Raw genomic sequence first — 27,068 nt, 5'->3', positions numbered from 1 at the left:
GCCTTCGCATCCGGGCGCAATTGGATGAATTGGGTCTGTCCTTGGATAACATTGCAGATTCCACAGGTCAACCCATCCCACCATGGCTTATTACAGCCCCCAAATGTGACCTTTCTTTCAGTCACCTAAAAAAAAGGCAGATACTCCAGATTGGAAGTACCGTCTTTTATTCAATGAATATCTTTCAAACAACCATTCAGTTCCCATTTATACAGATGGTTCCAAATCAGGTAATTCAGTGGGCTCTGCTATGGTTTGCTATGGGTCAGTAGTTGCGCGCAGAATCCCTTCTACAGCTTCTGTGTTCACTGCTGAACTGTATGCCATATCTCTTGCCCTGGATCATATTGCAGCTGAGCAGTACTCCAACTGCACTATTTATACTGATTCGCTTAGTTCTATACTTGCCTTGGAATCGCTACACGTTAGCTCACATCCTATTCTCGCTGATATTCGAAACCGACTGGCCCATTTCTCATTAGCATCTACTTCAATCCAGTTTTTATGGATACCAGGCCATGTTGGCATTCGCGGGAACGAGCTTGCAGACATGGCAGCTAAATATGTCTGCTTCAGTACCATCACTCCTATGCCTATTCCGTACATGGACTATGGTGTTGTCTTCAAGGCTCGGCTCCGTGCCAACTGGCAGTCCACTTGGAGTGAGCAACGTGACAACAAACTTTTTCAAATCAAACCCAAAATTGGACTTTGGCCATCTAGCTTCCGTAAAGTTCGGAAGGAGGAAGTTGTTCTCACTAGGCTACGCATTGGTCACAGTTTTTTAACTCATCATTTTCTTTTATCTGGAACTGATGCACCAATGTGTAGTTTGTGTAACACTCAAATCACTTTCAGCCACGTTTTACTCTCTTGCCATCGTTACAATTCTCAACGACGGCAATATTTTAAACATGTTTTTTTCCCAGGGTCAGTCTGTAACATTGGACAGAGTAATTGGTGATGGTGACTCTGTCCACCTTGATAATGTTTTTAATTTTTTAATGGCCATTAATCTTTTTAATCTCATGTAAGTGTTGCATATTTATTCATTACACCTTTTTAATTGTGGTTCCTTTTTTACAGTTTTAATCTCTCTCCTTTAATTTGACATTGGACAATGGCCAGAACATTAAATAACTCGACACCAGGACTGGAAAGGCCAACTTCAGGTGACTAACGCTACTGTTTGAACTATCCGTTTGAACTACTCGTTAGTCGTCCTGGCGAGTTGTTATTATACTTTTGCTGCATATCATTTCACACTTTTACTACTTAACTTTTAGTACTGGCCATATTGACTCATAACCCAGAACCAGGACTGGAAAGACCAACTTCAGGTGACTGACGATGGTTTTTATACTTACCTGTAAGTCTTCCTGGCGGGTTATGATCATTACCATTTTGCTACAGGTAGTTCTTTACAACTTTATTGACTGGATGTCAACATTGGTTTTTACGCCATTTTCTGTTTTAATTGCCGTTTTGCTTTTATCTTCAATTACTTTTACAAATTTTACTCCATTTACTTGACTTTTATCTTTTTACTGGACATTTGGCTACTCATTATTACGATTTTGCGGAGTGTCTTTTAAAACTTTTATTCTTTTACATTTTGATAATAGCTGCTGTGACACATAACCCGGAACCAGGACTGGAAAGGCCAACTTCAGGTGATTGACGGTGGTTCTTGAACTTACCTGTTAGTCTTCCTGGCGGGTTATGATCATTACCATTTTGCTAGAGTAAATATTTTACAACTTTGAAGACTGGATGTCACCATTGGTTTTTACACTATTTTCTGTTTTAATTGCTGTTTTGTTTTTACCTTCATTTACTTTTACAAATTTTACTCCATTTACTTGACTTTATCTTTTTACTGGACATTTGGCTACTCATTGTTACAATTTTGCTATGTATCTTTTAAAACTTCTATTCTTTTACATTTTGATACTGGTTGCTATGACACATAACCCGGAACCAGGACTGGAAAGACCAACTTCAGGTGACTGACGGTGGTTCTTGAACTTACCTGTTAGTCTTCCTAGCGGGTTATGATCATTACCTTTTTGCTAAAGTAAATACCTTACAACTTCTTATACTCTGCCTTCTATCTTAACATTGTAGACTAGGTGTCAACATTGATTTTATACTTTTTTGTTTTACCTACATTTCCATTTATGTCTATTACTACATTTATTTTTTATTTATACATTTTTACCGAATGTCTGGCGCAGATAGCCTCGCTGCTTTGTGCCATAAAACACTAAATCAATCAATCAATCAAACCTTCTAGGCTATTATCAGTGTGGGCTAATGTTTCAGTATTACTTAATCTGATGATCCTATACCTTTGAAAGGGTATGAGAGTATCTTTTGTTGTTTATCTGCAGCCTTAATAAATTCTACTTTTAATATTCACTTCAAAGCTCCACTAAGGAGGAGTGCCTACTTTGCGACCTGTTATGGTACCTTTACATTTTATTAACTAGGTGTCAACGAATCTATCATTTCATGAGGAGCATTTTGATTCAATAATTGTATGAATCTTTCCGAACCTTTTGCAAGTTCAGCTAAGGTCTTACCTTCCTTTTTTCTCTACTCTAGGATCTTAGTGATATAATTCTCTCTGGTGCAACACCTATACCTGTTAAAGAAGGTCGCTACCAATTCCTTATAGTTATAATGGCTCTCAGCTGGGAGGCTACTCAATGTTGTCAAATGTAGTTCCCTTAAATAGTCAGAAAGACATATGATTTGTGTATTTATCACTATTTCATCATTTAAAGTTTGAAATGATTTCAAACTGAGCATAGAATGACTTCCATGATACCTTCCTATCACATTCAGCTGTTGAAAAGACTAGCTAAATTCTGGAACTGGATTTGGCAATGTAATGGATGGAGTAGTCCAGGAAAGTGCTTTAGTAACAAGCGGCAAAACAGTATTGGTAATATGTTTAAACCAAATAAGTCCTCCTATTCCGTATTTTGTAACAGATGACATCTTGGGTTAGAACTCTTGAGCGAATGTAGTAATTTTTTAGATGGTTTAAACTTATATTTAATATTGACATTACAGACTGTTTGTAAATGATATTTTTTCCGTATCACTAATTCTCTCTTCTTTCTCGTTGGTGTCTTTTCATACCTCGCTTTAGACTTCTTGAATGTCCTGTTTAACTTTAATTTTATCAAACACCAAACTGTGTAACATTGTTCTTTCTTTACGGGTAGTTTGAAGAAGTTGATGAAAATAATTTATAGTTTAATCCACATAAACTATAATAGTTTCTTTTCCTCTTTCACACTCTTGCAAATTAGAACACTTTTACTGCCGTAAACGTTCTGTAGACCTACGTTATAAATAACGTTAACTGAGGTTAAACATTGCTATTCAATTTATGTGCCTTTAGCCAATTCAAAAATGAACTAGACTGAGTTTGGACATTATATTGTAGTTACTATTTATTTACATTGTATTTAATGGAATGGAGTTTCCTGTTTGAAATTGAAAAGAATCATTATTATTACATATAGTTGATATAAAATACTTTCTTTTAAGAGTCTAAGAAATTTATTACACGTGCTTATACCTTAATGTCAGAGAAACAGTTGATAGGTTATGACATGAATAATGCATGAAAAATCATGCATTTTAAAATAATAAATGTGTTTACATGATTTCTTATCTGTAGTTATCTCACGTGTCGCCGAACTTCTTGATTAGTACAGGCTTGTTCTTCTGTGGAACAACAACAATTCTTTTTGGGTAAGGCTTCTGAGCTACTTTTAACACGTTTAAAAACATTCATTGATATTTTTAGTCTCCAAATGTGCGATGGAAAAGGTGTTTTTCACATCTTATAACATTATAATTGTATAATATTCCGATTCATTCACATACAATCTCATTTAATGATTTTTGAAGGGCATAAATAACATTAAAGAAGTTATAAGTTAAGCAGTTCATTTAACAAACGTTTCTAGAAAATTGAATAATCTTTCATTTACCAAATACTTAAAAATAGGTAAGTATTAAAAAATTGACAACACTGCTAAATTTATGGGTTATTACCTTGTTTCATCAGATTTGATTTTGACACGACAGTGTAAATTTTCAATAATTATAATGTTAACTACTATTGAACTTGAATTTCTAATATGAAGTTTCATGCTTATCCTTTCACGGGTTCAAAACCCTCTCGACCTACCCTGATAACCTTTACTCGTCATATTTATACATAAGGGATCTACAGCAAATAGACCCTTAGCCATATTTGAAGGAGTATTTTAACGATAAATATCTATTTTCGTTTTAGAATCAAACAAATTAATTAAGTTTTATATGATATAAAACTAACTAAATTCATCTTATTTATTTGTTGTAATGCTTATTATGTGTTGTTGTTTTTTGTTTTGTTTTTTGCAAAGAAACAGCAACAACAACTTGATACTTGTTTCCGTTTATCGCTTGATAGTTCAGTTTTGCATACTCTCTGCAGAGAGAGGATATAAAAGCATTATCGGTTTGTAGAACGGAAGGAAACCTGTTTAATACATGGGCCAAATAGTTTTCGGACATGGATAAGGAGATCCCGATGATTAATGGAAATGGCACTAGGGGTGTTGTGCATGGTTTATACACAATTTAAATAGGTATGTTCCTCCAGTTGATAAAGCATAGTTAATAATGACATATATTTGGGTTAAAACAAACATTCAAGCAAACGGTAAAAGAGAAAGTTACAGAAATAGATCATGTTGGTGGAGGTCTACCATCAGTATAGTTATAAGAAAAAGGCACCACCAGGGGATATTGCACGAAATTAAACACAAAATATTACTATATTTGGATATTATTTTCCAATGTATATAATACTAAAATAACAAGTAAAAAACACAAATTAAAACCGATACAACTGAAATAATCGCTAAAATGTGGTCTCTACATGTTTTGTTATTATTAGGATTGAAGTTGCAAGACATACGTGTCATATATATTTTTAACGAAATCGTGTGACCTAAGTGTAAGTTTACAGTTCTGCATAAATCGCAGGGGAAGTCCTGCCACATTCTTACAGAGATATTCGCTGGACTCTATCTAATAATTAGTGATCTTTTTAAGCTTTATTATCTATAAATATTCGCTATAAATATTATCTATAAATATAAACAGATATTGTTGGCTATAATAACCCTTTGTTCAGACAATATTACTACTTTCCCTCATAATATCTTGTGTTGTGCTTTTTGTATGGTCTTCAGCAGCCAAATTTTTAGTGCTTTTATTTGTTACACATTCCTTGTGTTCTGTAAATGATATATTAAATTACGTTTTGTCTGTTCAATATAAACACTTCCACATTCAATTTTATAAATTTCAGCTATATCCAAAAAACCGTACGTTATCTGTAGTATGACCAAATTTGTTTTATCTTATTCACCGTTTTAGATATATAGAAAACTATCTGTTGTTTTTAAAGACTTTGATTGTTTGTTTATTTGGAATTAAACACAAAGATACACATTTGGCTATTTGTGCTCTGCTCACCACGGGTATCGAAATTCGATTTCTAGCGGTATAAGTCCGCAGACATAATGCTGTGCCACTGGTGTGTGTAAACACTGTGAATAAACTACATGTTAAACCTGGAACATATGGGTACACTAAACATTCCTTTTTTAATTTTATTATAACTCCATTTTAAGGTATTACCTTCATCCATTATTACCACACTAACTGAATTTCGTAATTTCTCTATCTACAATATGTTCTGTACGTACCTTCAGAATTTTGTGAACATAAATGTAAAATGCAGACATGTTTCAAGTTTCAGTATAACATGATTTCTGGTGTGAACAGAAGAAGGTTTCAGATAAATGGATGTTTCTAAGTTCTGTTGTTCATCCCTTCTTAACAATACATCTAGATAAGACAAATTATTATTTTCTCAGTTTAATATGTGAAATGTATAGATGGTTTTGTTCTTTTCAAATAATTTGCAAAACTCTGTTAATGTCTTATTCCAATATTTCCACACCAAGAACGTTTCATCTACATAATTTATCCAAACACCAGATTTACATTATGCACCATTCATGGCTTTTGTTTCAAATGCATCCATAAATAAATCACACAACAATGATAATAGTGAGAATCTAATCACAGACTCCTCATTTTGTTCAGGTGAATCATTGTTTTCCTAGAAAAAAAAAAGGTCTTTCACACACACACACACACCTTGATTGAAACATTTACAAGCAACAGTAGAAATGGTTGTAGAGTCAGTGAAACTCTTGCTGAACGATCAATTCATGGTGGGAACAGTGTCAAAGATATAGAACATTAGACCTGTTTATCAGGGTTTACTATATAAAAGAACTTTGAAGAATCTTAAATATTCTCCAAAATAACCAGTATGTTCGTGATTTAAAAGTGTGCAATTATAAATTTCAAAAGTAGTGTGTATTGGAATTTACGGTAAATATCACACTGGATAAAAAGTGGCTGTATATCCATGAAATATGAGGCCAGTTTCACTCCTCATGATCATGCGTCTTATTTATAAAATATTCACTACACTATATTATATATACTATACTATACTATATTTGGAATATTCACTATACAAAAATAACTCTTACAAAGTCAAAGTGTGATTTTGTACCAATCGTATTTGAAAAATAAACACTCCAGGGTTTGGTTTCATGTAGTTGGTTGGTAAACATTACCATGAACTGTTTCACACTCATGCTGTACCGGATTTCTAATCAACTTCTACGTCACTCAAGCAGATAGAGAATGAGATGAGTATTCATGCAATTCCATATATAAAGATATCCTGGTTGTATAGCGAGACATAGAGTTTATGGATTTCTGTGTTATCTGATTGTTGAAATGGCGGTTTGAAAACCATCGTCCTCGTACGTTAAATGGATTGTGGAAAGTTTATTTGTTAGTAATTAAGCACAGAGCTACACAATGGGCTATCTGTGCTCTCCATACCACGGATATCGAAAACCAGTTTCTAGCGTTTTAAGTTAGCAGACATATCAATGTGCCACTGCATGTTAGAGTGGGGAACCTAAAGCTATTGTTAATATACACAGCTATGAAACAGAGCTTGATTGGAGATGACAACATGGATTTTAATGATATGATGATGTTTTAGTTATTTTGATATAGTACCAGTGATTAAACCCGTGCTTCATGCACAATGTATGTAGTACAATTATTTGACTACTAAAACATTGTTTAGCAAAAAATCATAGCAAAAGTAGTTATATATGTATAATTCGTCTTCTGTGCTCTCAATTAGGGCTTTTCTACCATTTTGGGGGCTAGAAGGCTATCTTCAAGAGGTAAGTTTCAACTTACTTACCCATAAAATGGTATTATCTTATTTTCCTATTCTTATTTTATTTCAGTTAATTGTTTTTCTTTACTTTGGAGAGCATTTAGTTACCTTCCCACATCTCTCTGCAGGCAGTGAACGGTGATATAGATGTGGGACGTTGTGAACTTGAGCACCCACATCTCGCTCTCCTAATTTTTATTTTTATATTTATTACTACTCTTTTATTTCTTATGTGAGACTGGCGAATAGAGATTAAAACTGATAGACGGTGTATCCCCACCGCAATGTGGGTCCTATTTCCTCAGTCACCTCCAAAACCTAGGGTTCATTTTGAAATCTCACATTATAGTTTGTACCCTGGGATCTTTTCAATCAGTGTAGCATTTTTTGTTTAATTTATTTTTGTTTCGACTTGTTTTTAAATTATAACAAACTAATATACAAATATATATACATATATATTTGTGTAAAGAATAAATTTTTATACTCATCTATGCTATTTGAATATGATAAAAGCAAAAGTAACAACAATATTCAATAGATAAGGATATGCATCACCTCTGCAAATTCCAAAATTTGTTAAGTTCATGGGAGCAATGCAGAGAGAAAGACTGAATATTTGTTATATTTTATTGCTGACTGCATTGAAAATGTTATACAAAGTGAAAAAGAGTAATTCTAAAAAATTGTGAAAAAATAATTGTTGAAATAGAGATAGAATTATTATTAGATTAGCATGAAGTTTCAAATATCATGAACATTTGAAAGGTACTTACTGGATTGGAATGGGCTTACAATAAGCAAATACCCGAAAGGAAAAGCAATAAATAAACTAAAAACAAATCTTTGGTTACAACAGCAATTTGTAAACCTCTTAAAGTATTATATGGTGTTCATGATAAAATTGTAACTGGCATGCAAGTCTAAAATCTATAGCAAAAGAGACTAACGTTATTTTAGTCAGCAAAGAAACATTCATGTACTACAGCAACAAAAAACACAAGATCTTTCTCACATCTAAAATTATTATAAACTCACAATGTTTATGGTAATTTATTTGACTTTTTGATTGATTAGGTATTACTCAGGTTCATTCTGATTGTTGGAAGGAGAAGAAAAGACGTTTACACAAGACAACTATTTAAAGAAGTGTTTTGATATCGTAATTTTTTTTGTGTTCAAGATCCTATTGTGATATATTCAGCAGGCGAGTTAAGTCACTTGACTTTTATCTGTGGCTTCTTATTGGATGAAAATTAATTACATGATTATGTCAATAATCGTCTTTTCTCCTTTAATCCATTTATATGGGGTCAAGGAGTCATGTTATCCCAATCCCTTTTAAATCTATCATTCAACATATTGAGGTTTACTTGACAAACAACACAACCGAACGTGGCAGGAGTTTAGTTTAGAGAGAGAGAAGTCTGAAGAATTCTCTCTTCAACTGGGGTGGTCAGGAACCTTGTGGTTCCTCTTCGTCCCCTCACGTGAAGAGTTATTAAAATTTACATGGGGTTTTTGCCTTTATTTTATTTTGACTTTTTTTAAGGTGAAGAAGTGAGGTTGGTCATAATATAATTAACTGGTGAGCGAAACAAAGGCAGCACCGGAGAGACCAGCCAGGCCAGAACCCAACCAGCAGATGTCAAAGTAAATATCAACGCGAGACGATCCCTTTCAGGGCTGGGCAACAATGTTGCCCTGGCTGGGATCTAAAGATCCAATGTCTGAGATTTGACTGTGGGAGGAAACGGGAGAGGTCTACTTGACTTTTTAATAAGAACCTTTTATCTTTTCTTTAGTCTCCCTCTTCTGCCCATTTCACCAAACTGTCTTCATCCATACTATCTAAATCGTAATTCATGTACCTTCTCTCTGACGTTACAAACATTCACCTCCTGTCTAGCTTCTAAGCTTAACTCGGGACATCTCAAAGTTATACTTGTATAGAATTTCAGTCACTTCTAGCCTTTTCAGATAGCATTCCTTTATAACCTATATTTCTACACCAAATAGTTAAGCAGCTTGATCACGGTTTTGTACAAAAGACTCTTGAACTGCGTTGGCAGCCATAAATCATCAAAAACCTCTTTACAATTCTTTGTCATGCCCCTCTTGCACTTTATAATTTATTCTGCAATTCTGTATTCAGCTCGCCATTCTCCTATAGTCAATCTCCCAGTATTTGAAACTCTTGCTTCAACCTCTATATGCAGCTCAGTTGGATTCACTTTCGATGACACTACTCTTATCTTTTGACTTATTCACCTTCCATTTATAACTCCTCAGATCTTTGTTCCATCTACAGACCATTTATTCCAGCTCCTTTTCTAAATGCACTCTTAAGACTATATTATCTGCATAAATCAGTTTCTTGACTCTCTCTTTATTTAACTACTTAATAATGTAATAAAAAATAGTAATGAACAGCAGTGGACTAAGTGCTAAGCCTTGATGAGAAGAAAGCTTCACTTCAAATAACCCTAAGTGTCAAAAACATATTGTTTTTCTTGTAATTAGTACTCTATATATGGCCATAATAATACATATTATTTGTTCTTGTGCTCCATACCTCATCAGTACTAGTGGATTAATCTTTTAGTCACTTTGTCTGCTTTTTCAATACCCAGAAAAGTCCACATACTCTACTATCGATACTCTAACTACTTTACTTCTCATTACTTGCCTCACAAAAAATAAAGCATCAACTTTATCCTTTCAGAAACCAAACTTCCGCTAGCTGTAGCTCCACTGTCCTGCACAGTCTGTCATCATTTATTTTTTCCATCACTTTCATAGAGTGTGTTAAGAGTTTTATCCTTTATAGTTTCATGGATATTGCTTTGCTTCTTGAAAATAGGCACTAGTATAAAAACTCTCTATGCCTTTCGTATCTTCCTCTCTTTTGACATTGAATGGATCACTCTAGTCATCCATAAATCTCCTACTTTCCCGACTACAATTCTACCTGTCTTTACTTTAACAGTTGCTTTCTTCACTTCCACAATAAATACCTTTGACATTTGGTGTATGATCTGGCAATTGCAATTCAAATAGATTTTTCATATTAAAGGTATCTCTTCCATCTCTTATTTACTTGCTTTGAAGTTCATCGTAATAAACTATTCTTATCAAATATTTGATTCTCTTTTGACTAGTTTCTGCTTTTAGGTGTTTGGAAAACGTATTTCTCTCTGTAACTACACCACTTTCCAACTTCTCATACAATTTACCCAATGTCCATTTTCTAACATTACTTGATACCTTACTTGTCTCCGTTTTTGCTATTGCACCCCCTCGGTGGGCTAAGCAGATAGCCCGATGTGGCTTTGCTATAAGAAAACAAGCTATTGCACACTACTCGTTACATCTATATGTTGGTTGCTATTTTACTGCTATCTTGTCTTTTTCTTCTATTTCACCGTTTTTTTACTACATTTCACCCCTTATTCCTTCCTATTGTTTCTCTTCTTGAACTTTATTCTCTTACATACCTTATCTGCTGTAAGTAATTCCACTGTTCTGCTGTTTTCAATAGTTCAAATGGTTATTTTGCTTCCAAAAGTTCTACAAACTGTTCTGCACATGTTCCCTTCAGCATCCATCTTTTAATACGTATTTTATTGGAGCATGGATCTTTCTTTTCCACTTTTCCAGCGTAATTGTTACTAGCACTGGTTTGAGCTACGATCTGTTGTTACACTCGAAATCACCTTACAATCACTTACACATTTCCATAGTGCTTTTTGCACTAAAGTGTATCTACTTGTGATCTTACATTAACGCTTCTATAGATACACTTTGGCTATCTAGCTTCTCAAATAATGTGTTAACTACTATCCATGCATTGCTGACACACAAATCTAATAGCTTTCCTTTCTTGTTGCATATATAACAACTGGGCTTTCCAAGATAATCCTCCCATCTTGTCCTGTCTTACGCAACATGTGTATTAACGACTCTCAGAATTAGTAAAAACTCTTCGTCTCGTGTCAAGCCACCTTTTTTTTTTACCTGAATTATTATTCTCAATTATCTGTTACTGTCTCTAATCGGCTCCACCTTTTCTAATTTCCACACTAAGGAAAGTTTCACTACTCTTACCTTTTCAGATATACAGATGTCTGAATGAAACTGACAGAAATACTTTTAATATTAGCATATGTATTTTGGAATGTCGTTACTCGTGTTTCCAACACATCTACGATATTTTTGGAATCTGTAAATTTCGTTATATTTTATGCATCGGTTACAATAAATTTGTTCCTCGCTGGGACAGTAGTAAGTATATGGATTTATAAAGTTAAAATCAGGGATTCGATTACCCTCGGTGGACACAGCAGATAGTCCGATGTGACTTTGCTATAAGAAAAACACACACACAATGAATTTATTAGATAAACAAATGATGTATTGTTTCTGTCTGTTAAAAACAGATATTGGTATCTTCACAACTGTACTGGCATCCGCATAACCAGTTTACCTAAGATAACAGCATTGATGGTTCTTGGTATTGTTTACATTATCAATTAAAGCTATCGATTTTTACTCACTATGTACATGTTGGTTTCATATAGTAAGATTATTTTTCATACTTCAATACTTCTTTGTTCTGAAGTGAAATTCCACATAAAATGAGTTGTGTAAAAAGTCACAAGGAAGTTAAACTTTCGATATATTATTAGTTCTGTTTGTACATTTTTAGTAGTAATGAAATCCTATCATCGTCTGTCATAAACACTTTTTGTTTTTCAATTCCAACATTATACACATAGTTTTGCCAGTAATTAGTATTTATGGTTAATGTTTTTGGGTTCTTATTAATCTTAAAAATACGAAGTTTTCTCTTACGTATTTCATATCAGAAACATCGTTTGATTTTAGATTTGAAATTGTACAACAATACTACTTGCTACAACAAACGAAATAAATAAGTCAAGTTAATAATAACTTCACATCTACACATGTCAACATCACATCTACACATGCCAACATCACGCCTACACACGTCAATGTACTTTATTTTATAACAAGACATTATAGAGTAATTAATTTGTTACAATGAGATGCTGTATCGCAAAAAAGATTCTTTAAACCAGAACACACAAAAGTATTGCGTATAAAATACAAGGAACATATTATCGCACGATGATTATCACAGAAAAAACGTTTCCCAGTGTGAGTTTGCAGCTGAAATTGGAAGTCTGACAATAGTTACTTAATTATTTAATTAAAACATGAAATTAAGAGTGATTACAACATTAAACTGTTTCATCGTCTTTTGTTTTCAAAAACATTGAAACGTTTTATAGGGTAAATACAACAGTGTAAGCTGGAAGCGTGATATTTGGCATTTTATGTAAGTAGTTTTGTATATTTGTTGTATTTAAATTAGATTCATAGACCGTGCTCCTAGTGGAACCCCCTTCATTGTTCTCGCCTTTACCATTAGAATAGTGGAAGGTTTGGGCTCTGCATCGTTTATGACTGCAGCTAATTCTGTGTGTGCGGGAGAATTTCGTGATCAAGTCGCCACGACTTTGGTGAGATAACCTTCTGATGTAATTTAGATTTCTAACTCAAAATATATTTATAACAGTATTTTTATTCTATATTTATTGAAAATAAAAGTAACATTTTCAGTTTATTATCCATAACAAGGCTTTGAAACCAATCCTGAATAGACGCACAAACAAAAAACCTAAAATATACATGCCGAAATAAGTTCATACAAAGTACGTTTTTGCATCAATGGGACACCAAACTTCGACCTTCTAATTTATAATCTGGAAAACCAACTTTAGTTTGATTAGTCCTAGCTTATTTTCAAATGATATCTTCGTGACGAATAAATAAAATGTTCTAATAGCTTGTAAATGAAATTTTTCAGTGACATTTGGGATGGCACTATACCTTCTTATCGGGATGCTCTCTTGACAAAATGTGATATAACCAATAGCTTTTACATCGCCGTATTATCTTCTAAATATTATATTTTAAGGGAAATTTCTGTGTTTTCTTTCATTCTCCAAATATCGCGTTAATTAAAAAAAAAGTATAGTTGATCATTCTGTTGAAATTTTCTTCTCAAATTTCAAAGGAGAATTTTATTTTTATTTATCACTTGGTTTGTGAGTTATTACAAATGTTTTTGATTTACTTTAACGAAAATGATTACGCTAATGTTGCTTTAAACAGAAATCACTGGTCTCTGTGTTTCGTCATTGCAGAATACTTGATTTTCTTTAACTGTCTGTTGATTTAACACAATAAATTTTGTGTGAATATCGATTTAAGTTATAAAATATTTAACTGCTATGTTACTTGCAACATATTTATGAAAATAATTTGCCAATAGGAAATTATGAACATAGATAAAACAAAAGTGTAAATTATATTCGTTGGATGTAGCGAGTTTATGAACGAAATGGGTAAGAAAAGAAATTACTTGTAATAAAGTTTTGATTTCTGTTTAAAACTTCGTACTGATATCTCGAAGATAATCTCACATTTTGGAAAAGAAATTAGTGAAATAAATGTTCATTAAATTTATTTCTGTTTAGATTTTTATACGTTATAATTAATGATATTAGATACTTAATTTTTTTTTTTTGCATATAGAATATGATAGCTTATACATAAAATATACCTGCAGGTATTCAAAGACTGTTAAAAATAATTACTGGCTTAAGCACTTTGTCAATTTTCATTATTTAACTTTAGATCACCATACACGTCAGCGACACCAAACATGCTCGACCTTTGAGCCGTGGGGGCGTTATAACGTTCTTTCAATCCCGTTATTCGTTGGTAAAAGAGTAGTCCAAGAGTTGACGGTGGGTGGTGCTGCCTTTTCTCTAGTCTTAAACTGTTAAAATAGGGACGGATAGCGCAGATAGCCCTCGTAGCTTTGCTTAAAATTCAAACCAAACCATACACGTTATCTGAAACCATTGTTTTAATAGAAGACATGATTTAATACTTTAACTTGGATTTGTCCGAGGTTTTTAATGATGGGTAACGTTCCTTGTATTGAAGTAATCCAGAGAAAAGAGCCTCCTCTTCAGTAGCACTTCGGGGTTCGATACCCATGGTGAGTAGAGCTTTGTGCTTATTATTACGCAACAAGAATTTGAACAAAATATTTGCGAAACGTATATTCACTCAGAATAATTTGATGAAGAAACTAAGTTTTCATTTACATCTTTCTTTGAAAGGTTTCCTAAATTAGAAAAAAATCTGATTATGTTGCCAATTAGTTTTATATAAAAGGCAAAATGTTATGTCCCACCAATGTTCCGTTTGCTTCTTGTATAATAAGTGTAAGGGTCAATTTATTTGTAAGTAGTTTTAAAATTTCGTCTTCATCTTTCTTTTTTCAGTCAATTCTACATTCATTTTTTTGGCGTAGGACTAATAGTTGGTCCAACTCTTGGAGGTGGTCTATATCAGGTGAGCTGTCCTAGTTAATTATATTTTTAATTTTAATGACATTAAGTAGTTATAACATTTTATGATATAGTCTACTTGAAATTGTTTACATCTAATAGTATTAATTTCTTAATAGATATTTATTCTATCAATACATCCTTTTTATTAGGCAGTTTTTAAAATCTTGATTTTAGCGAAAACATTCAAAGTGTTAAGAAAATAATCAGATATTGAAATATTTCACAAGCTTATGACTATGTTTATTTACGAATGCTCAATATCTTTACGAAATTCAGCATTTAAATTCATATGCTCATAGAATACAGAAAATGTTCGACTGGTGAATACGTTTGTACGTTCTTTATTCCAAAAATAAAAAGTGTAATCCAAATTTTTCTTTATACTGGATCATTTAATAGATTACAATATTTTATTAAACTCAAGGAAAATGTATAGTTACAGATCAGTTTAGTTAGCTGACATATTTTGCATATATGTTACACATTTAATGTGCTTATCGCAATACTAAAGAGGTTGTATATTTATTTATGCGTTGATTTTAATGTTTATAGAGATCAAATTGTCTTTATTTAAGAAAACATTACGGAAATGTATGATAAAATATAAAAATCTCCATATCCATCTAAATTACGTTTGCTTACGCATTTAACTCGCACTATGCTTAGTGTAAGTGTTTTGCGTAAGTTACAGCAATATCTCAACCGATACGCAATATATTTTAATCAATGTTAGAGTAGCCTAAAAGTAAGGGGGAATGGAGAGGCTTACCGTGCGTTTCGTATTACATTTGTTAATATACACATTTTTCAAAACATCTGTCATGACGTGTGTGTTTTTAATATAGAATGTCTGTCAATAAGTTATATTCCACACAATAGACAGATTGCAGATAGACTATTGAGTAGCTTTGTGCTAAAACAAACATCTTTGTGCTGCAACACAACGACACTATTTCCAAGTGAACAAGCAGGACCTCCCTAATTCTTCCATCGCGTTTGTATCACAAAGTTAGATGTCAATTTGAAATGGAAGACCAAAGCATCACTTTTATACGTAGCCAACAAGGTCACTTTAACAAGAACTGTCAATACTTTCAATGTAGCAAAGGAGGTAAGGAAACCAATCTCAACTTACTGCACAGGAGATTCAAGAGACCTAGCACCAAGTTGTAGATCCTGCTATTTTAAACTTGCAAAACTAAACGAGTATAGTCACCAATTCAGCGAGGCGTAGGAGACAGTTCATACTGAAGGGTGTGGAAGTCCATCTTTTACGGAGCTTGAAGGTACTCGGAACTTTTGGTTGTTATAATAGCTACCAATGCACTTCCCAAACACTCAAAATAAAGTCACCGTCCAAGACAGTTAACACTGACTTTTTTTCTTATGAGTAATTATAGGTGTGAATGAAGAGGTCTATCTCTGACTTCTACGTGATGTCCACCACAGAAACGAAGGTACTCATCACCGAGCTGAGTTCATTTGGATGGATTTGCTGTGCAACAAGCAAACTGCATTTGCACATCCATATTGACCATCCAATACCAGCCAGTATGAGCATAAAGCCAATGGAAATCATGACTGTACATTGTGAAGGGAGTCACATACTTTTGTAAGCACAAATGGTCTTCCATGGTTTACTACAGATGAAGCATAGTGTGATGACCAAATATAATACACTTATAAAGCTAAAACATAAAATTCACTGTTTCCTATCCAAAAAGCAGATAACACTTGATTACCTGATCCAACTTGAAGAATTTCTCATGGATTACAAGCTAATTTCATTTGTTAATTATTAAGTTGTGTAAAGCGTTGAATGTGATGAAGCTATGTGTTTCACCTTATCATCACCTCTCTGATTGGGTAATGAAACCTATGAAGCAGATACTTGCAAAATATGTTATTGACTGTAATAAACAAATACCAAACTCCATGCATTATGATAGCATAGTGCACAATGGAGTAGAGGTTGAATAATTGTTAGCTAAGCATGCTTCTTTTTGGTCGGGAAATATTGTTTCCTGTGAATGTTAAGCGTGATTGTTACTAAAGTAGATATGCTACGGGGTTCACAAGAATATCTTAGGTATGAAAGATCTGAATTGGAAAATGCACACAAGTCTGCAGGCCAAAAGATAATGAAGGCTGCTATATGGTAAAAGAGATGTCATAACAAGATAGTTAGGGAACATATATTTTATGGTAGGGGTGAGGTATGGCTTTGGAACATTCCAGCGATATAAAAGCACCTGACTTATAGCTGGAAGGGTCTGTATTTAGTACTTCAATAGATCAGGCCATTAAAGTACAAGAAACGGTAGTAACATGGTAAAATGTAAACATGTACAGCATGTCAACAAGCTGCAGCTGGATGTTACTGATGAGCTTCTTGATCATAAATCATAAGCACTGTTTTCATCATCTCAGGCTAAGGAAATAAAAAACAAACAAAGTTTATTTATTACTGAAGTTAAGCACAAAGGTAAACAATGAGTCATCAGTGTTCTACCTACCACGGGCATTGAAACACAATTTCTAGCGTAGTGAGTTTGAAGACATACCATTGTGCTACTAAGGGGCGGCGATAGAGAAAGTTCTTTTCTGGCTGTGGAAGAAAAGTGTGATGAGAAAGTACCTGAATAAGATGTGTTGTAGCTGTTCAAGGAGGTGCCTAACTTCTTATTACTATGGCTGGGAGTAAATACCAGAGCAACAGCTACGATAGTAATTTGGTTGAAGAATTATTAACTGGAAGGAAGAAGAATTTCTTTCTTTCTGAGCTATCAAGGGAACTTTGTCGTAAAATGATTGTCACTTTATTGCTTTACATTTAAGACAGTCATTTGTTGCAAAAACAAACGACTCAAAGGAAGAAACAACCCTCCCTTTCTGTAATGTTCATTGTACGATGTGTGTTATTACCCCTGACTATCATTGTACGATGTGTGTTATTATCCCTGACTATCGCAAAGTTTACTGATCACAAGATCGAGGAAGCCAAATGTGTGTTAAAGCTCTTACTTTCTAAGCTATATAGCATAGTTTTGCTGTGAGATATCTGTTCGATTATTATACAGTTATGAAGACAAGTACCAGTGACTGTAACTCCTGAAACTTTAACAGTTTGCAGAACTGTAAATGACAGGCAGGAATTCAAAACTTGCTGAAAGAGCAACGTTACCATTACTTTCTGTAGTAAAATTTTCAGTTGACTTAAAATCTCTCTTCATCTGGCAGTTTGAAGAATTTATATGGAACAGATCTTGTAATACTAGAAAGATTATTTTCACTATACGTAAATGTGTAAGACTTCTCCACGTGCAGAAAAGGAGTTGTATTATCGCTCAACGCAAAATGGTTTGTTATGAATATGAGTGGAATAGTTTTTGTTTCTCTGAACATTCCTCTTTTTACGTTTCTGTAGCTCCATCTAAATTGAGTATATCAACTTTTGTATGAAACACATTATTTTGACAGTTCAACTACTGGAGACAACCGAGGATGGTAACTGTATTAGACTATGGATTATTGTATTTAGTTTAGGTTGGTACAAATATGTATTGATATATACTTTAGTGAAAGCATCGATATTAATCTAAGCTTCAAGTTAACTTGAATCTATTTGACTAATTATTATCGTTGTATATCATGATTGTGATAGCATGTTTTTAATTTAATGGATCATAGACACATAATGATATAACTATTGATAGTATCTGTTACTATTGCAATAATCGTACATGAAGCAGAGGCAATCTTTATACAGTTACTAGTTATATAAAAATGTTTAGAAGTGAGTAGTTTTTCGAGATTTGTGACTGTAATGCAAATCACTTTCACGTATCAACTCCCAAATACTGTCTCCCATCATGTTTTCGTTACACGCTCCCAGGTCACAAAAGCAAAGTTTGAAGAGAAAAACAGGTCTTTTTTATTTACTTTAGGGATAAGCAATTGGGAAAAAAACACTTTCTGCCCAGGAACAATAAAAAGTAAAAAGTACTGTTACGGTTACCGTGAATAAAATATTAACATGCAATGTTGGTAGAGTATTAGATGATAAAGACGAGTAGTTGTGTATATCACGTTAAAAATGCACTCTGAAACAATTAAAATCATGCTTTTAAAACATCATTTATGTTTGTAGAGTTGAAAAGGTATTGGAGTGATGATGGCTATTTAATGATGTATAAGTAAACTGTTTGAAGAGTTTTGAATTTTATTTCAAATGTGAGAATTATTAACTTAAACATGTCTCGTGCAAAAGTCTCATAAACGTGTCTGCAAACTTGCAAAACATAAATATAGTATGAAGTTTGCTTGGTGATTTAATGAATTAAATAGAACCTACATAGAACATACGAGTATGAAAATCGTCATCCAAAATCATATGCAGGCAATTTGTATCAAGATATGCAATATATAAGCTGTATTCTGTTGTATTCTGCTGTATTCTGCATAGTCAAACTGATTTAAACATTATCCTTCCACGTTGTTGTGGCCATCGGTTTCTTGAACGCAGTTACCTGAAAAACGGAAAAGACTTCAGATATTCATACATCTTTTGTCCAGAAAGATCGTTACATCCAATTAATTTCTGTTATAACTCATTTCAAATACATTAAACATATTATTGGTAGATGTTTAATTTAGACTCATTACTTTCAGAATTTCATAATTAATAATATTATTATTTAGAATATTTATTCTAATTTCTACGTTTAGGTAGGAGGATTTGCATTGCCTTTTGTGGTTCTTGGAAGTTTACTGCTACTGGGTATTGCTAAAGTTTTTTTCTTGTTACCAGAGACAGGTAAGTGTTGAACAGAACGCCTGAAAATTTTATTAACTTCTTTGTTGCTAATTATAATGCTACTCAATGACAATCGAAAACCGATTTTTACTGTTATAAACCTTCAGTCTTACCACTGAGGAACCGCCTGAAATAAAAATACTCTGAGTATTCAAAAACATTTCATAAAAAACTATGATTATATTAATTTATTAGATATGTTCTTATTAAGAGCATGCTAGCATGCTAGGTAGTGAAACTGTTATATACATATTAATATCCTACTCATTATTACGAAAGATTACGAAGAAGAATACAATAGAAAGGTAGCGTTGTAATAAATATTTTTTAGGACTAAAATATTTTATGTTTTGAAAGTTTCTGTTGATTTCAGAGTGGAAAAATGAAGAAACGTCTGGTGGATTTTTCAAGCTTTTATCAAATTTTGGAATAATTATAAATTCATTAGTAATAATTTCGTCTCTCCTTGCCATTGGATTTAATGTAGCTACGCTGGAACCACACTTACGCCAGGTAAACTTTCTTGAACTTACATAATATTTATGTAAACTAAGCACATATCATCTTTAGATTGAGGTATTGTATTTACTTTTTACTTAATAAATTTGATTTAAAATTTATCTTCACTGACTTAATTATCCAAACAAATATTCTTTTCTAAATATTGGTGAGGAGATGTGTATTTTAAAGGGATTGTCAGTGATACATAACGCACATGGATGGCAGAGATGTTATAATAAAGCGCATACAGCTAAGATTTTCATCACTGGTTATAGTAACATCAAAATATAAATTATCCTTTAGACCTTAAAATGAGTAAGAAAACAACCGTTGATATAATTTCATGTTAACCTACAGTAAGTTGGGTTATGTTATGATATTTTATTCAATACTACAATAGGACATAATTCCATGGTAACATACAGCTACTTTGTTTACGATACATAACATTTTGACAATCCTTCAGTGTTATATAATTATACGCTAACCTGAGTTAGTTGGGTTATGACACAACACGTTGTTTAATACACCAAAGTGATATAATTCTACGGTAACAACTAGTTGAGATATAATTTAACATTTTGCCCAATTATTCAATGTACTATAATTACATATACAACTGGTTAGGTTATGATATTACCTTTTGTCCAGTTCTTCAGTAAGCCTGATGTCAGCCAACTTTATTTTCTAACTTGAACCTTAACGAATTTCATTATAATTTTCTAATAATATAATCAGATACAGATACAATATCTTATTCTGCACCAGAACTTATCATTAGGTGGACGACTTACTACACCTACACCAAAACACCAGTCACTTCGAAACTGGACTCATTAAATGATCTGATCTACTTACTACACCTACACCGAAACACCAGTCACTTTGACACTGGACTCATTAAATGATCTGATCTACTTACTACACCTACACCGAAACACCAGTCACTTTGACACTGGACTCATTAAATGATCTGATCTACTTACTACACCTACACCGAAACACCAGTCACTTTGACACTGGACTCATTAAATGATCTGATCTACTTACTACACCTACACCGAAACACCAGTCACTTTGAAACTGGACTCATTAAATGGTCTGATCTACTTACTACACCTACACCGAAACACCAGTCACTTTGAAACTGGACTCATTAAATGATCTGATCTACTTACTACACCTACACCGAAACACCAGTCACTTTGACACTGGACTCATTAAATGATCTGATCTACTTACTACACCTACACCGAAACACCAGTCACTTTGACACTGGACTCATTAAATGGTCTGATCTACTTACTACACCTACACCGAAACACCAGTCACTTCGAAACTGGACTCATTAAATGGTCTGATCTACTTACTACACCTACACCGAAACACCAGTCACTTTGAAACTGGACTCATTAAATGGTCTGATCTACTTACTACACCTACACCGAAACACCAGTCACTTTGACACTGGACTCATTAAATGATCTGATCTACTTACTACACCTACACCAAAACACCAGTCACTTCGAAACTGGACTCATTAAATGGTCTGATCTACTTACTACACCTACACCGAAACACCAGTCACTTTGAAACTGGACTCATTAAATGGTCTGATCTATTTACTACACCTACACCGAAACACCAGTCAATTTGAAAGTGAACTCATTAAATGATCTGATCTACTTACTACACCTACACCGAAACACCAGTCACTTTGACACTGGACTCATTAAATGGTCTGATCTACTTATTACACCTACACCGAAACACCAGTCACTTTGAAAGTGAACTCATTGAATGGTCTGATCTACTTACTACACCTACACCGAAACACCAGTCACTTTGAAAGTGAACTCATTAAATGATCTGATCTACTTACTACACCTACACCGAAACACCAGTCACTTTGACACTGGACTCATTAAATGATCTGATCTACTTACTACACCTACACCGAAACACCAGTCACTTTGACACTGGACTCATTAAATGGTCTGATCTACTTACTACACCTACACCGAAACACCAGTCACTTTGAAACTGGACTCATTAAATGGTCTGATCTACTTATTACACCTACACCGAAACACCAGTCACTTTGAAAGTGAACTCATTAAATGGTCTGATCTACTTACCACACCTACACCTAAACACCAGTCACTTTGAAAGTGAACTCATTAAATGATCTGATCTACTTACTACACCTACACCGAAACACCAGTCACTTTGACAATGTACTCATTAAATGGTCTGATCTACTTACTACACCTACACCGAAACACCAGTCACTTTGACACTGGACTCATTAAATGGTCTGATCTACTTACTACACCTACACCGAAACACCAGTCACTTTGAAACTGGACTCATTAAATGGTCTGATCTACTTACTACACCTACACCGAAACACCAGTAACTTTGAAAGTGAACTCATTAAATGGTCTGATCTACTTACTACACCTACACCGAAACACCAGTCACTTTGACAATGTACTCATTAAATGGTCTGATCAACTTACTACACCTACACCGAAACACCAGTCACTTTGAAACTGGACTCATTAAATGATCTGATTTACTTACTACACCAACACTGGAAAACTGTTATTACAAATCACTTTGACGTCTTATGTTGTATGGAAAATAACGCCGAATTTTGAGAAGCATGATTCATTGCAAGTTAATAAAGGTTATTTTCTTCATATAACTAAGCTAGTTAGTAGCACGTTTTGAATGCTATTTGTCGTGATATTATGCTTCAGAACGCGTATCAGTCTTCATAACCTTTGGTATAATGCAACATACAATGTTTATTCAAATGTGTTAAAGATGAATCTTCGTATATATCTGTTTAAATAGCTGTTAATCACTGGTTGAATTAGATGATTTTTTATGTTTATGCCTGTTATTTATGTATATAGTTCAATAACGTATATATTAGGCTAAGGATGAAAGTGTAAATTTTCTAGAACTGTATATATAAAGCTTTATGATAAAGACATGTAAGGATTTGCTTTTTTTTGTCGAGTATAAGATGAATACAGCTTTAGTTAACTCGTCAAATGTTTGTTTGATTATTCTCTGCTAATGAGATAGTATCTCATGACCGTATTACTAGTTTTGTTGCTAAGAGGTTATTCTTTATGTTTATTTATCTAGTTTGACTTAGAGGGAGGTGTTTTAGGGACCATCTTCATTATAAACGGAGGAATTTATGCGTTTACTTCCCCAATATTTGGGAGGATATGCGATAAAGGTGTGAGTACAGACCAATTCGGTAATCTTACTTCAGATCTCTTTACTTTAGATGAATTAGTATATTAAAATTTTACCAAAGTTCGGTTACTTTTGGTGAACTAGCATAATAAAACTTACATAAGGTCGGCTTTCTTTTGATGAGCGAATATATTAAAACTTAAATAAAGTTGGCTTAGTTTCGATAAGAGAGCATATTGAATCTTACACCAGATCTGTTTACTTATGATGGAGTTCCCCGCTGATACAGCGGTAAGTCTACGGATTTACAACCCTAAAATCAGGGATTCGATTCCTCTCTGTGGACTTAGCAGATAGCCTGAGGTCCTTTGTTATAAGAAAATACACACACACATTTATGATGGATATTTATATTAAAAGTTAATCAGATGGTCTTGCTTTTGATGAACTCGTATATTGTAACTTACTTTAGGTTGGCTTACTTTTGATGAACTAGTATATTGTAATTTACTTTGTTAACCTGAAGATGACCTAAGAATGTCAAATGTTGTTCTGTACTTTATTTTAATTAAAGTTTTAATACCCATACCAGCCATCTTAAGAATGCATTTTTACTTTAAGTAGGTATTTCGTCATCACGAAGGGTTTTTATTTCATGTTACATAACTTTATTATTACATTTTACATTTATATTAATATTTGAAGTGGGGAGGAAGATATTTATCAATTAAAAATGTAATAATAAAATTATTGACAGTTATGTTTAGCAGAACAGCTTTCCTATTAACAAAACTTATTTTAACATTTATTTGTAGAAGTTACTTCAATTCGAGAAGACCCACTAGTATATTTAAGACAATAATTTAAATGTCTTATCTTACGTTTCTCTTTTATTTTATAAAGTCTTATTAAATGCCTCCTTTTAAAGCGATATGCTTCCTATAGGCATATTAATATTTCATATGGAAATGAAAACAAAATCATTTTTCTTCTCCTTCAGGTTCCCCCTAAAGTTTTGTGTACGTTTGGCAGTTTTCTGTGTGCTTTAAGTTTTGTATTTATTGGACCTGCACCATACTTTTCATTCTCTGCGTAAGTGCTTGCTTGCATTTCAATTGTTTTAGTTAAATGTGTTTGATACTTAGTTCTAAAATATTTTTTCTAACTGTTCTTGCAAGATGAATTCTAGTTACAGATTGCATCATAGAAGTGATTACGTTTATATTTCACTTTTTGAGAGATCAGTTAGAGTACAAACTGTATTCAACTTTCACTTGGCTATTCTTCTTTCAAATGTACTCGACTTGTGTTTGAACTCTGACGAAAGCTTCTTGACCAAATAAAGAAAATAATGGTATGTGTGAGATGTGGCGAAAGCGTTAAAGGTATAAAGAAAACACAAACAAACAAGTAGACAGGGGAACTACATGTATTTATAAATTCTAATTGCACTTTATTATTTTTGTATGCTTATAAAGTGGCTATCTCTATAGATGATACGTATTTCACCCTCGTATATATCGAGGTCACAGCAAATTCTTTTCCACAGTAGAAAGAAGTTCTACTCAATAGTGCAGGCCCGGCATGGCCAGGTGAGTTAAGGCATTCGACTCGTAATCCGAGGGTCGCGCGTTCGAATCCCGGTCGCACCAAACATGCTCGCCCTTTCAGTCGTGGGGTCGTTACAAGGTCACGGTCAATCCCACTATTCGTTGATAAAAGAATAGCTCGAGAGTTGACGGTGGGTGGTAATGATTAGCTGCCTTCCCTCTAGTCTTACATTGCTAAATTAGGGACGGCTAGCGCAGATAGCCCTTGAATAGCTTTGTGCCGGGCCACTTGAGGGCTGAAATGTCAGCTTTACGGAAGAAGTTTTACCTATTATTCCAGTAGTCCATTTATATTTTTTCCACTTGTAACTTTTTTATTTATATAATCCTATTTCCTGAGGAACGACTATCTGTAAAACTGTAAAATCAATGTAAAAGACGAAAAATAAGCGATATTTGGCATAAACTGTCTTTAAAGAAGCAAATAGTACATCGACCCAGTTTTACCTAAACTTATAATGACTGTTGCTATTTTGACTGTGATAAACACAACTCTTTACTTACAAACACATCTCCGCCTAGACAAAACAGAAGTCGTAAACCTAAACCTAATTTGTGCGTGACACGCCTTCACTTCTCACTGACTTTTAAGAATTTAACTTTTCACACGTGTTGATTGGTTAGTTCATCTATTAATAACTGGAAACAGTAAAGTCAATTGTCAATTGATCGTCACATTTTGGAAAAATTTGTTTCTCCAGTTAGAAATTTGGTGGTTTCAGAAAGAGAGAGACAAAAAAGATAATCCTAATTACAAGTTTGTTATCACAGAAACGGTGCCGGCATTGGTAAGTTTGTGGTTATATTGGTGATAGGAACATGCTATGCAATATATAGAAATATAATTTGAAAGTTTCTTTTACGCGTTATGTGTTCTAGTGTTGTATAATATATCACTATCACGGGAACCTTGAAATATATATGATTTATTTATAATTTATGTTTTGTTGCAGTGAACTTTGGCTGATCATAGTATCACTTTCCATCTTTGGATTGGGACTATCAGCCAAGATTGTACCAGCGTTTTTTAGCACGCTCAAGGAAACAATGTAGGTCCATTTTTCTCACCATAATAAGTCGACACTTCTCTTGGGAATCAGATAATTTTGTAAATTCATTAAAAATAAAAATCTCCAAAGATATCTATTACAAACTTTTAAAATAAATAAAATCACTAAACATAAGGTCGCTTAATATATATCTGGTGTCAGAAAATTACTTGACACCAGATGTATCACGACCTCACGGTTTGTGCTGTTTTAAAGGTGTATGCAGGTATTTTTATTCATAATAAATGTAATCACCTACAACGCATAGCGGTCATCAACTACTTCCTCAGGAAACACCCGAACAAAAAAAGCTATTTGCGTCCGTGGGTAGCAGAACCGAAATTATCTAGTCTACTACAAAGGCAGTGATGTAGAATGCACGTGACAGAGCCACCATTTAGTAATTCTATAAAGACGTAAACCGGTAACAAACATGTAAACAAGATAGGAGCATTCGTGGGCCAACGCTCTGCCCGGTACACTCACTTGGCTTCACTTGTTTGAACTTCTTTTATCTGAAAGTATGTGAAGGTCATCGTCTGTAAAACAAAGGTGGCTGATATGAGAACACTATGTGAACGGATAAAATAGCTATTGTAATGCTTGATATACTGACTGACTATTGTCTCTAGACTACAAATTGAGAACATAGAGAAGTGTTATGATGGCATATGAAGTGTGTCAAAAAACTTCATACATGGGATGTTAATACATTACAAACTGTAGGTTCAAAACTGTAACTGTCTTGTGGCTCGGGTTTATCAAACTATTTTCGGACATTCCTCAAAATCATACCTATATTGTGTGTATGTTCGTACGTACGTATATATAAAGTCATCTAGGAGAACAATTTTTCTAAAGATTATATGTGTAGTTCGTTAGTATTATAAGACCTTGTTCAGCAGCTGAATTCCATGTATTTGGTTGAGGTTCTAAAGTTGTGTGACGTTTTTGTTGAATTTGCAGCAACCTTGGATTTCCTGACAATTTTTCAACGAAGACTTTAGTGTCAGCCATATTTTCTTCATCTATATCTATTGGGTAAGGCACAGAATATCA

At 33.6% G+C, this 27,068-nt stretch overlaps 1 protein-coding gene across 1 annotated transcript in view; it reads left to right on the top strand.

The window, feature by feature from the left end:
• LOC143245913 (MFS-type transporter SLC18B1-like) overlaps positions 1-27,068 on the top strand; it is a 58,832-nt gene that overhangs the window by 19,142 nt on the left and 12,622 nt on the right. The window contains exons 4-13 of the mRNA XM_076492167.1: positions 3,698-3,771; positions 12,759-12,906; positions 13,775-13,794; positions 14,746-14,815; positions 19,543-19,630; positions 20,004-20,143; positions 23,294-23,392; positions 24,351-24,442; positions 25,914-26,009; positions 26,976-27,050. Coding sequence (XP_076348282.1) covers positions 3,698-3,771; positions 12,759-12,906; positions 13,775-13,794; positions 14,746-14,815; positions 19,543-19,630; positions 20,004-20,143; positions 23,294-23,392; positions 24,351-24,442; positions 25,914-26,009; positions 26,976-27,050 — 902 coding nt within the window. The remainder of the gene's footprint in view (positions 1-3,697; positions 3,772-12,758; positions 12,907-13,774; positions 13,795-14,745; positions 14,816-19,542; positions 19,631-20,003; positions 20,144-23,293; positions 23,393-24,350; positions 24,443-25,913; positions 26,010-26,975; positions 27,051-27,068) is intronic.

Source organism: Tachypleus tridentatus, chromosome 3 (genome assembly GCF_004210375.1).
Source record: "Tachypleus tridentatus isolate NWPU-2018 chromosome 3, ASM421037v1, whole genome shotgun sequence".
Classification (NCBI taxonomy): Eukaryota; Metazoa; Arthropoda; class Merostomata; order Xiphosura; family Limulidae; genus Tachypleus; species Tachypleus tridentatus.
This window is presented reverse-complemented; position numbering and strand designations above follow the sequence as displayed.